Raw genomic sequence first — 13,321 nt, 5'->3', positions numbered from 1 at the left:
CTTATTTTACAGCTTTATGGCAGTTGGGGAATTTTTCATGTTTTCTTAATGTTGCCCAGGCTGCAAGTGGGAGTATTGGGGAGCGGGTACTGCAGTGGGTGCTGGGGAGACTATAATTCCCCTACCAGCCTTGCAGCAGGAGGTCAGTGAGAAGGGTAACCACAAGACGGAGAAGTGGGATTGTTATTGCTTCATTTATTTAGAGTTAGAAGCTCCCATAAAGACTTGAACATACAGTATGCTTGTTTGCAGAGGGTATCTTGTGTATTTTTATACTGTGCATACTCCAGAATTCAGCATTCACCAGTACGAGTGAAGAACAATCATACATGATTCAACTGAATCTCCAATTGCCACTAAAAGGGAGTAATTCTGCTGTAATCCGGGATTCTTAGGTAGCCAGAGGCATGTAGATGGATTTGTAGGCAATGCAGAGGTTCGGAACCCTAAATATGTCCTTTTAAGATGTATATTTTGCTGCAAGAATTACATTGGTGCAAATGTGCCCTGATAATGATGATAGGTATCACACCAAACATACAGATACAGGTGGTATGGCCGCAGACATGCTTACAACTCTGCATGGGTGGGAATATACGTATTTAGTTCCCTGCAGGCAGTGCGGGAGCATTGTTGTATCTATAACAGGTGCAGGGTGTGTAATCCTCTGGCGTCCTGCGTCGGCCACGCTCCTGCATAGGGAAAATGGTGTGGCTGCCATTTTCCTGGAGATATGGGGGGCCATTCCGAGTTGATCGCTAACTGCCATTGTTCGCAGCGCAGCGATCAGGCTAAAAAATGGCTTTTCTGCACATGCGTATGCACCACAATGAGCACGTGCGTCGTAAGGGTACAAAGCCCGTTGTGGTTGTGCACAGGTTCTAGCAAAGTTTTCAGTCGCACTGACAGCCGCAAGAAGATTGACAGGAAGGGGGCGTTTCTGGGTGTCAACTGACCGTTTTCAGGGAGTGTTTGCAAAAACGCGGGCGTGTCTGAAAAAAACGCAGGTGTGGCTGGGCATTCGCTGGGCGGGTGTAGGACATCAAATCTGGACACGAATAGCTGAAGTGATCGCAAGCGCTGAGTACGTTCAGAGCTACTCTGACACTGCACAAACTATTTTTGCAGAGCTCGGCTGCACATGCGTTCGCACTTTTGCTAAGCTAAAATACACTCCCCAGTGGGCGGCGGCATAGCGTTTACACGGCTGCTAAAATTAGCCAGCGAGCGATCAACTCGGAATGACCCCCATGGTCATGCGCAGGGGAGAAGTCTCTGAGAACACAGTGTGGGCGTTCCTGGAGATCTGGTGCAAAGCCAGTCTACTGCACTACCAGAGAGGATGCGGCCTGCATGGAGCCTGCACATGGGCTCTCTCCACTCTAAAGCTTCCCCTGTGTGGGAGCAATTACAGCTGACTTTCGGTCACCACTCCATCATCCCCAGGATGTACAACATCAGTGTTCATGCATGTGAGACTAATGTTTGTTTAGTATGTTCCATTATCTTTCTCGAACCATAAAATTAATTTCTAAATACACTGTACATTTAATTCTTCATCTATTACCTGCATAATAATTCCCCATGATGGATTAACCCTCACTGCAGTTTACATTAATAAATCACTGTAATGTAACGTGTGCTGCGGAGAAGCAGCCTTACTCAACAGTGGGCAGCTGCCAGCAGTTCTTTGTTCGGGACTGGGTAGTTCTGGGCTATTCCAGGCAGCTCAGGTGCTACCCAGGCCATGACTCTGCAGCAGGGACGTGTGACTGAAGCTGCGGTCACTGTGGGTGCTAATACCTCCCCTCAACTGAGGGACAGAGAGGGACTGGGAGCTCTTCTCTGCTACAGGTCAGGTAAGTCTTTTGCGGAGGGCTGGTTTGTACGTTAGGTATGTGCAGAGCAAGAAGTGGTTCCCCAAATAAACCCCTGCTGTGAGTAAACCATCTCACAACCAGGAAACTTCAAGAAAGATTTGGGTGGAGGCAGTGCACCTGAGACGGGGTGAGATCATACACACCACACGCATTTACACAACCCCCAGGAAGTTGTGTTTGAGTTTGTGCATTATATAGTCACTAATGTATTACGTGGTGACATGTCAAAAATAAATTCATTTTCAAACTGGAGCATCTGATGACATATGCCAATAGCATTTTCAATATTTTACCAAAATTGTAATAAAAATAATAGAAAATGGACCATGTTTGGTAATACTATATATGTGCAAACAAGAAAGCTGTAGTTTTAGGATCATTTTACATCTATAATTTCACAGCAGTTGCAGCTTGTCATCACAATGTGGACAGGGAACTATTAGCAGCAAATTTATTACACATATATAAGTTGTTTGTGTTTTGTGGTGCATTATTAAATTAATTTCACGAAGCATTATTGCAAACAGTTTCAGTATTATTATCTGACGGAAATCATCTGGGCACTATTACCAGTCAGTAAGTACTCCAATTTTAAGATATTTATGTCACATAATGTCACTTCCCGTATTAATACTTCTTTTTAGGCTGCCCAAAGAACCAAATGTAAAACTATATATATATATATATATATATATATATATATATACATACACACACACACACACACACACACACACACTATGAACAAAAGTATTCGGACTTCTCGCCATTGCACCAACAGGGACTATAATGACATTGCATTTAAATACATATAGTTTAGTTTGGAGTTGGTCCCTCTTTTGCAGCTCTAACAGCTTCCACTCTGCTTGGAAAGCTTTCCACAAGATTTTGGAGTGTTTCTGTGGAAATTTGTGCCCATTCATTCTATATAGCATTTATGAGGTCAGGCACTGATGCAGGACGAGCAGGCCTGCCTCGTAATCTTCGTTCTAGTTCATCCCAAAGGTGCTCGATGGGATTGAGGTCAGGGTTCTGTGTGGGCCAGTCAAGTTCTTCCACACCAAACTCATCAAACCATGTCTTTATAGTCCTTGCTTTGGGAACTGGGGTACAGTCATGTTGGAATAGAAAAGGGCCTTCCCCAAACTGTTGCTACAAAGTTGGAAGCATAGCATTGTCCATAGGACTGCCCCTCACTGAAGATAAGGGGCATGGACCAAACCCTGAAAAAAAGCCTCATACCATTATCCCTCCTCCACCAAACTTCACAGTTGGCATAATGCAGTCAGACAGGTAACGTTCTCCCAGCATCCGCCAAACACAGACTCACTCATCTGACTGCCAAACAGATAAGTATGATTTGTCACTCCACAGAACACGTTTTCACTGCTCCACAGTCCAGATTCAGGTGCTTTAAACCACTCCAGCCGACGCTTGGCATTGGATTTGAAGATCTGATGCTTGCATGTAGCTACTCGGCCATGGATACCCATTCCAATAAGCTTCCTCCGCACAGTTTTTGTGCTTATATTAATACCAGTGGAAGTTCGGAACACTACAGCTGTGGATTCAGCAGCATGTTGGCGACTTTTATGCAACATGCGCTTTAACAGTCGTTGACCCTGATCTGTGACTTTAAGTGGTCTTACGCTTTGTGGCTAAGTTGCTGTTGTTCCTAAACGCTTCTACTTTCTAATAATATCACTTACAGTTGACTGGAATATCCAGCAGGGATGAAATTTCACGAACCGGTTTATTGCAAATTTGGCATCCTATCACAGCATGCTTGAAGTCAGTGAGCTTTTCAGAACGACCCATTTAGTGGCTGAGATTCAAATGATATATCACGCCCAATTTCTAAATGATCTCCATTATCACACATATTGCGACCATAGTAATCAGGTTTAGCTGTGTAAAGAGTTGGGAGCCTCGGTACTGCGAGGGAAGCGAGCTGAAATAATGATACAACATCCCTGAGGGCAGAAACAGAACGGGTGAGGATAGGGGTGAAAAGAATTGAATCCCGCCCTATATCAGAAATGTTTGCAAATGTAGACTGCACCTGTGGCAGTCTGATTGAAATATACAGATGTTCACACAGAGGAGCCTCTGGTGGGGCCCCCCTGCTTTCCACGGCACATTAGGCTCCGGCACTGCCCGCCATGTTCCAGAGATTAATTACTACTGCGCATGTGGCTGGCCATTTTGGCAGTGATTTCTGCCACACATTACACCCATTATAGAAACGCCAGTGCAGCTCCGAATAGGGTGCCTCTGAAAACAAATTGTCTGTTTTATTGAGACTCCAGTTTCTGAATTAGGAACTGCAAACAGTGATAAACATAATGTAAATGATTAACACTACTCCATAGGCAAACCAGGAGGGATTTCCACAGGGCCGGTGCAAGATCTCTCTGCACCCTAGGCAAATCTTCAGCCTAGCACCCCCTAACCTGCAACACACTCCGCCACCACCACCTCCCGGAGGGGCGATGCAGATGGTCACTGGGTGGGCTGGAGTGAATTGCATCATTACACATATACTGAGAAAAGGACTTTTAAAGTGATAAAATATATTGTAAACAAGTCACAAAATTTAGTGACTTTGTACACAATATACTTTTACTTTTAAGAGTGCCGTCTATTCTTTATATACTGTATAATACAGTATATGGGATCTGGTGTCAGTATTCAATTTGGGAAGAATACCGACAGCAGCATTCCAACCACCATAATACCGACATTTTGAATGAAATGTACCTTACCCTAACCCTCTACCCCCCCTCCGCAGCCTAACCCTAACGCTCCCCACCATACTAACATTCAGGATGCCGGATGCCCCTTTAATTGTATGTGCGTATACATAAATATATACGCACATACATATATTTGTATGCTCCTTATTGTGTTCCAACCACCCATATGTAAGTTCATTACTAACTCGCATACAGGTACATCCTTCAGTTTTTTGGTAGCTAAATTCAGTGGTGCCCTCCAATGACTGGTGCCCCTAGGCAGCCACCTAAAGCTGCCTAATGGTAGAGCCGGCCCTGGGATTCCAATTGCGTGGAAAGCCCCTTTTCCCACAGCCTGTTGCAGATTTTCCTACCTATCTGAGTTCTCAATCATTACATCAGAGAGAGAACCTGGTAAGTGGTTTACCGTGATCATTGGGCCTGCATATGTCTGAAGTACGGTGGACTTGATTCACTACCATTATCATATGTGAGATTGCACGTAGTGAGCGATTATCGGCAGACTGCGCATGGAGTGTTCGCGAAGGGCAAAATGTGATCGCACTGCATATGTGGCCTAATTGTAAAGACAATGCATTTTGATTGACAGGAAGTGACCGTTCGTGGGTGGTAATGTGGCGTTTGTGAGGGGCGGTTGGGAAAATGCAGGCATGTCAGGCATGTCATGGCCATTTTCGGAGCGTGCAGTGTTCGCAAATACGCGCTATAGCGCGTATTTTACCCGATAATTGACAGTGGTGACTCCAGAATAAAAAAAAACGCAGGGTCCCACAGGACGCGCTCTGACCAATCAGCAGAGCTGTCCTGTGCTGTCAGTCACTTTAACTCTCCAATGGCAGAGGAAGGGGAGGAGACCATGGAGAGTGTGATCTCCCGCCTTCCCCTCTCTGCTCTGCACGGGACCCGGAACATCCAGCCCGCCGTATGTGGCAGGGGGCTGTCCACTCCGGCCGGGCATGAAGCTCTGCCACATCGGTTATCCGCAGGAGCCAGCGGAGGAAGCCATTTGCTGGGATCAAGACCGGGGAAGATGCAGCGGTAGGTGGTGGGACAGCAGGTGGCTGAGGGTGTGTGCTCTGAGTACCTACTTGTGTGATAGAAAAGTGATGCGTGAGGGGATGATCGCTCCTTGTCAGCAGCTTGGCGGTTTTGGCGGGATGGTCAGGGCAGTGCTGTCACTGGCAGTGGCGTCTCCCTTGTGCCGGCCGGTAACAGCCATTCCCTTGACAGGAAGCATGCACTGTGCATTACAGTAAATGGGGGCAGTGTGGAGGAGGCAAGGCAGCGGGTCTCATGTATTAATTCATTGTGTCAGCGGTTGTAGATCATTGTGTCATTCAAGCTGGTATATAGTGTATTATATAAGGTTTTATGCCAATGTTTTTCTTATGTTAACTCCTCTTGACTGCATTTTCGTCCAAAAAAAGAGGTGATTACTGCATATCAGTATGTTTTGAATGCAGTCCGTGGCCGGTGAGTGAAGCGGGTGGTGGCTGGGCTTGCTGTGGGGGTGGGTGGGGGGGGTTCCCGTGGCATCTGGGGACGACGACTGAGGGTCTGAGGTGGTGGCTGCAACTTGTAAGTGCTGTACCCGGTGCAAAGTGTATAACGTGCTGTACCCGGTGCAAAGTGTATAACGTGCTGTACCCAGTGCAATGTGTATAACGTGCTGTACCCAGTGCAATGTGTATAACGTGCTGTACCCGGTGCAAAGTGTATAACGTGCTGTACCCGGTGCAAAGTGTATAACGTGCTGTACCCGGTGCAATGTGTATAACGTGCTGTACCCAGTGCAAAGTGTATAACGTGCTGTACCCAGTGCAATGTGTATAACGTGCTGTACCCGGTGCAAAGTGTATAACGTGCTGTACCCGGTGCAAAGTGTATAACGTGCTGTACCCGGTGCAATGAGTATAACGTGCTGTACCCGGTGCAATGAGTATAACGTGCTCTACCTGGTGCAATGAGTATAACGTGCTGTACCCGGTGCAATGAGTATAACGTGCTCTACCCGGTGCAATGAGTATAACGTGCTCTACCTGGTGCAATGAGTATAACGTGCTCTACCTGGTGCAATGAGTATAACGTGCTGTACCCGGTGCAATGAGTATAACGTGCTCTACCCGGTGCAATGAGTATAACGTGCTCTACCTGGTGCAATGAGTATAACGTGCTGTACCCGGTGCAAAGTGTATAACGTGCTCTACCCGGTGCAATGAGTATAACGTGCTGTACCCGGTGCAATGAGTATAACGTGCTGTACCCGGTGCAATGAGTATAACGTGCTCTACCTGGTGCAATGAGTATAACGTGCTCTACCTGGTGCAATGAGTATAACGTGCTGTACCCGGTGCAATGAGTATAACGTGCTCTACCCGGTGCAATGAGTATAACGTGCTCTACCTGGTGCAATGAGTATAACGTGCTCTACCTGGTGCAATGAGTATAACGTGCTCTACCTGGTGCAATGAGTATAACGTGCTGTACCCGGTGCAAAGTGTATAACGTGCTCTACCCGGTGCAATGAGTATATAACGTGCTCTACATGTGTGGTGTAATGTGAATTGGTACTGTTATGTTGCCATGCTCTTTCCCCATGAAGCCACGCCCCTAAATTTTTGGCGCGCACTGTCCTTGATTTAGAGTATGGCATGGGGAGCACCAATTTACTTATTGCCAAAGGGCACTGAAATGTCTAGTTACAGCTCTGGGGCAGAGTGTCCTGTATGCTACACAGCCCAGCAGCACTGTCACCCCCTCCTCCCCCTCGCAATACTTTTGTAGTGTCCAAATGAAGTCTGTTTTTATATTTGAATAATTAATAAGATTAATATGAACCTTCATTCCGATGGGACCCAGAAAAGGACAGATAGGACCCCAATTTTTAAAAGTGAGGGGTCCGTGGGACCCACTTTTTTTTGGGCTCAGCGCGATCACTGGCGTGTATCTGACGTCATCTGCGAACACTGCATTCAAAAACATGGTGCAAAATGGATCAGTGTAGAGTAGAATTTGAACCACTTTCACCCTCTCTGGAAATTAAAAACAAATTGCTGGACTTTCTCGATGGAAGTAACCTGACTTACTTTATTAATGAGTAAATTTCGCTTCAGCGTGGCATAATCTATAGCTGGCATATGCTTAGATCCATTTAAGATTTTTGAGCAACAATGCACATGACCTTTTGTTTTACCTGACTCATAAATTGCAATAAATATAATTAAAATGTTAATGTAGTACTGTAAGGTAGACAGATAGGTACTTTCTATTCTTTCTATTCTTTGGCCAGCTGGTCTGACATTGATGGGATCTGAAACCTGACGGTCATTTGGATGTATGCAAACTGTCAGGCACTCATACATCCTTATATATCATTTAGCACTTTCTGACAATGACGTGCACTTGATTATTGGCATCTGGCATAAATTATGTTTTAAATTAACTTGGCATAAGGGTTTACATGATTCTTTCTGTTTGGTTGTATAAATAATGACAAAATAAACTTTTTATGGGTAATATGTCACATGAGATTAGATTTATCACTCTTTAGGATTTGGTAAGGATTACATTATTCTTAACCCTATACCCTAATATGTGAAAACTATAATTTGACATCCAAGTGGGATATTCAATTTGCAGCGGCAATTAACTACAGCTTATTTACCCCCTTTCCCCTGGGATGTTCAATTGTCTCTGACGTTTTTTGCAGGCAAAAATTTTGGGGGGCCAACTGAATATCCCCCGTAGTGTGCTTTATTTTTCACATGACTTTTTGCTATTAATGTGCAAGGAAACTAGTAGATTGATTGATGGGTGATAAATATATTATAAGTAAATAGATGTAGAATAACACAAATTGAAAGTAAAGATGTGTGGGTTCGGTTTTACTCGGATTTATTGGCTATCCAAAACGCGTGACATCCGTGAGCCAATAAGATGTCGTTATGAGACCCAAGTAAATCCGAGTAAAACCGAACCCGCACATCTCTAATTTAAAAATAAATGATTTTCAAACAAACAACACAACACTGCACAGGGGAGATCTTTACAGCCTGGGGCATCACTATAGGGGAAGTTTTGTTAAGATATGTAAATCTCATCCTAAACCTCTGTTCCACGCTCTCTATGTACCCCATTTGTCTCACCTCTGTCTGTCTACCCCTCCCCTTTAGAATGTAAGCTCTCACGAGCAGGGCTTTCTTCCCTCATGTGCTTATCCTTTTCTTACTTTAATAATATTCAACTGCACCAAATCCATCAGTCTTCTGCCACCTGATACTTATTCCAGTGTCATCTGCTGATGTAGCTATGTTTATTTACCCTGTACTTGTCCTATACTGTCAACTGTAAGTTGCTGTTTTCCTGCTTGATTATTTATTTATGTACTCTGTAATTGGGCGCTGCGGAACCCTTGTGGCGCCATATAAATAAAGGATAATAATAATAATAAATAATATACAGTACTGTATTTCATTATGTAAAACTGTGAAAGCCTATTACAGCAGTCCCAGTACTCCACTAGGACATACTACAGGGAACACTGGGGCAAATGTATTAAGCCTGGAGAAATGATAAAGCAATTAGAAAGAAGTGATAAGGTACCAGCCAATCAGCTCCTAACTGTCATTTTTCAAACCCGTAACGATTGGCTGGTGCGTTATCACCTTCCACTTATCACTTCTTTGTCACTGCTTTTTAATTTCGCCAAGCTTAATACATCTGCCCCACTGATAGACACTATTAGTAAAGGGGCTAGGCTGGGCCCCAGTCTGTTTAAAGATTAGATGGCAGTGCTTTTTGCTGATTGTTTACATTGAGACAGGAGACAACAGAACAAGAAATCAGACTGACAGACCTGACTAGCACTGCGGTGTCATCGGTGACGACTTACACAACCTGCCCCTCACTCATATTTTCACTGTTGCTTTTCAAGTTTTATTTTATTTCAATTAAGTCTCAAAATTGTCATATAGGGGTCTATTCATGAAGCAGTGAAAAGTGAGCAGAAGTGAGCCAGTGGAGAAGTTGCCCATGGCAACCAATCAGCTGGTCCGTACAATTTTATAGTATGCAAATTATAAATGTTAATTCAATACTGATTGGTTGTGATGGGCCACTTCTCCACTGGCTCACTTCTCCACACTTTTCACTGCTTCATGAATAGACCCCTAACTGTTTTATTTAACACAGGCACACACTCCAGCATTTATGAATATGTTTAACTGTAGTTTTAGATGGCTTAAGTTCATATGAGAAAATGTTTTAAAAGAAAATTACCACAATGCTTTAAGAAGACACTGGGGCAGATGTATTAACCTGGAGAAGGCATAAGGAAGTGATAAACCAGTGATATTTGCAAGGTGATAACGCACCAGCCAATCAGATCCTAACAGTTAATGTACATAATGGAGCTGATTGGCTGGTGCCTTTATCACCTTGCACATATCACTGGTTTATCACTTCCTTATGCCTTCTCCAGGTTAATACATCTGCCCCACTGTGGTCTATTTATTAAGACTTGGATGGAGATAAAGTGGAGAGATAAAGTACCAGCCAATCAGCTCCTAACTGCCATGTCACAGGCTGTGTTTGAAAAATAACAGTTAGGAGCTGGTTGGTTGGGATTTTATCTCCGCCCACTTTATCTCCATCCAAAGCTTAGTAAATAGACCCTACTATTACTGGCCAAGGGCATTGTATAATATTTATACAAATTCCTACACCACACTATTTTTTTGCCACAGTTAAAGCCCATCTGTTTTCTACTGTACTGTATGTAAAGTGTGCAGTGCCTTTTTTAAGCTATGGAGTCTGGTGTCAGCAGTCAAACACTGTAGGACAGAACGTAGAATGACCGGATTGTGTTAATCTAAAGGTTAAAATGTACCTTCAGTGGATGAAAGTAGTTTTTCATTAGTTCTGTTGAAATTTCCAAGAAGCCTCAACTCACAGTCAGTTTGTTTGTCATTTATTGCAGTGTCTAACCACCGTTGGCATGGAAACAAGTATTTAATATCCGCCTTATCTGACTCCTGTATGGTGATTTGATCTAGATACCATCCAGCTCCATAACCAACAGCGTTGTGTTCAATGTGCACTCTAGTCAGCATGCCGAGGTCCAAAGCCTTTATTCTGAAGACATTTACCTGCAATGAAATGGAAGCTGGAAATTTCAATAAAGGTTAAATGTACATAATAAACATGACATGAAAATACTCATGCTTTACTAGAAGCAGACATGTTTTTATGAAAAGTAGTGACCGGGTTAAGTATTAGCAATGTAAAAAAACATATGTAGAAGCTGGATTGACTGGTATAATAGAAATAAATAGTCAATTACTATATCTCAGGTCTGGTTTCAATTAGGCAAATGCTAACTCTGTGAACTAAAACTTGTAAAAACAAGGGGAAAAATAAACTGGATAAAAAATACTGAACAAAATAAAGTTTTATGTCTTTTTTTGTTTATGTGGTCAGTAATATATAATTAGGTAAATAGTATTGCTTAAAGTATATTAATTGGGTTTGTTTATATTTAATACAGTTCATGGTTCCTTTACTCAGTTTTAGCACGTCAGTTATGTCCACCCTGATCAATTCATATGTCGGTATTCAAATTATATATCACGCCCAATCTCCTTTCCAGAGTTATCCCAGTTATCGAGCATATCGCGCCCATAGTAATCAGGTTTAGCTGCGTAAAGGGTTAAGGAGCCTCGCTATCCCTGGGGGTAGCGAGCTGAAATGATGATACCACACCCGTCAGCAGACACAGCAGGGGGGAAATGAATACCGCCCTATACTTTTAATGTATCAGAACTTGTAAAATGTGCAGACTGCTGCTATGTGTGTTGGTTCCCAGTAAAGTGGAGGAAGGAAATATTTCAAATGTTACATACTGTATAACGTTAGCTTCATTCCACATGTGGGAACAAAGTCTTCTCAACACATATTTTCGTTACGTATCCATTTAGAATTCTCCATATGTTTTGTACTACTGGAAATACACCTATGATTTTGAATCCACCCTGATTTTTCCCGTTGTATAGCATCCACACCTCAAATCAGAATGAGTTGACAATATAGTTGTCCCAACTCTATTTGTAAGGTACAGGGGCAGGGGGTGAGTCCATTCCTCCCTCAGTTTCAAACTCCTCATAAACAGATGCAAGGACAGGCCATGGGTTCCAATCGGAACTAGTCAATTGAGGATGGCTATCATGGTCACGCCAAATTCCTTTATACAGCTGGTCATGTTCATCTGCTGCTCATTCCTCTACTGGATGGGGCTATTGATGTATTCCATGTTGGTGTTGATGTTGCCTAGCCTCTCCCATGATAATGATGTACTGTCTCCTATTATGGCTTTATCAAACATATATGCATCTGTGTAATGGACTGCATCTGTTTGCAATGTGTAAATACACCCTTAATGAACCTGGCCTATCATAGAATGCCACTTCCCTTCCCTGTAGAATCATGAAAGTCTATATGGGCACATGCTGTATGCTTGCGCCTTGCTCAGAGTGATTTCAGGCCAAGTAAATCCACATAAGGGCTTATGTGGATTTACTTGGCCTGAAATCACTCTGAGCAAGGCGCAAGCATACAGCATGTGCCCATATAGACTTTCATGATTCTACAGGTATTAATGGAACGTTGCATGCCTGTCAATTACTGTTGCAAAATTCACTTCACACAAATATCTGATAAACTGATGGAACACTTGTTTTTCCATTGGCAAAAACAACAATGATGCATATTCATGTAACCACTCTGCATGAATGTAAGTGCAAATGACAGCTATTCCTTATAGTGTTTAGGCATACAGGGTTACCTTGACTAGTAAAGAGCATTATTTCCCCATGTTGTAAGGATGGATGAGTTTAGTTTGCTCCAATCTGTAAATACAACTTCCAAAACAATTTGTAAATAATGTATTTTCTGTATTGCCCTTTAAATAGTGTCTTTTTCCCCTCTGTTTAAAGGTAAACAGAACCTATATACAGTATGATGTATACTTTACCATGGATAAATAAATAATTTCTACTCAATTCACAAAGTGTTGAACATGTAATAAATACAGACCTTCCCCACGCTAAATATTCGAGGAAAGGATGAGTGTTTCAGTCTTCTTTTACAAGAATCTCCGTTTTCTCCATATATTGTAATAAAAACGTCTGCGTCCGTACCAGATGCAGGGAAATGCCCCGTCCTGGTGTAAACTGCATAAGTGACTTCTATAGTGGAATACAACAACAAGGATCAGCATATTGCAAAGTAAAGATCTGTGATCTTGGCAATACAGCAAAGTTTACTACTATTCCATAACAACCTCTTTTTATGCCCAGGTTTAGGATTGATTATTATTACAATCTTAATTTCTTTTACCTCAAGCAAAGACAACAAACGTGTAATTTGTTTCCACTGTGCACAACATTTTACCTGCAACAGGATAAATTGTCTATGGCAGGGTTCCTAATGTGTGGCCCGTACCACTATACTGTAAGTGGTGCATTTTACAGATCAGAGAGTCTGAACTGCTGCAAACTGACCTATGAAGAATGACTGCAACTGTTTTTTGTTTTTTAGTACACCCATCATGCGTTGTCAAGATTGCTGTGACCCAGTAGTCCACCTGTAAGGAACTATATTAATTATAATTATTATAATTCATTATCTGTC

General features: G+C 42.8%; 1 protein-coding gene across 1 annotated transcript in view; it reads right to left on the bottom strand.

Annotated features, from left to right (window-relative positions):
• Positions 1 to 13,321, bottom strand: part of RP1 (RP1 axonemal microtubule associated) — a 1,008,071-nt gene that overhangs the window by 222,226 nt on the left and 772,524 nt on the right. The window contains exons 44-45 of the mRNA XM_063923729.1: positions 12,725 to 12,876; positions 10,524 to 10,782 (exon numbers count right to left, since the gene is read on the bottom strand). Of these exons, the coding sequence (XP_063779799.1) occupies positions 10,524 to 10,782; positions 12,725 to 12,876 (411 nt within the window). The remainder of the gene's footprint in view (positions 1 to 10,523; positions 10,783 to 12,724; positions 12,877 to 13,321) is intronic.

Source organism: Pseudophryne corroboree, chromosome 5 (assembly GCF_028390025.1).
Source record: "Pseudophryne corroboree isolate aPseCor3 chromosome 5, aPseCor3.hap2, whole genome shotgun sequence".
NCBI classification, from domain to species: Eukaryota; Metazoa; Chordata; class Amphibia; order Anura; family Myobatrachidae; genus Pseudophryne; species Pseudophryne corroboree.
Note: the sequence above shows the minus strand (reverse complement) of the source record. Positions and strands in the feature narration are given on the sequence as shown.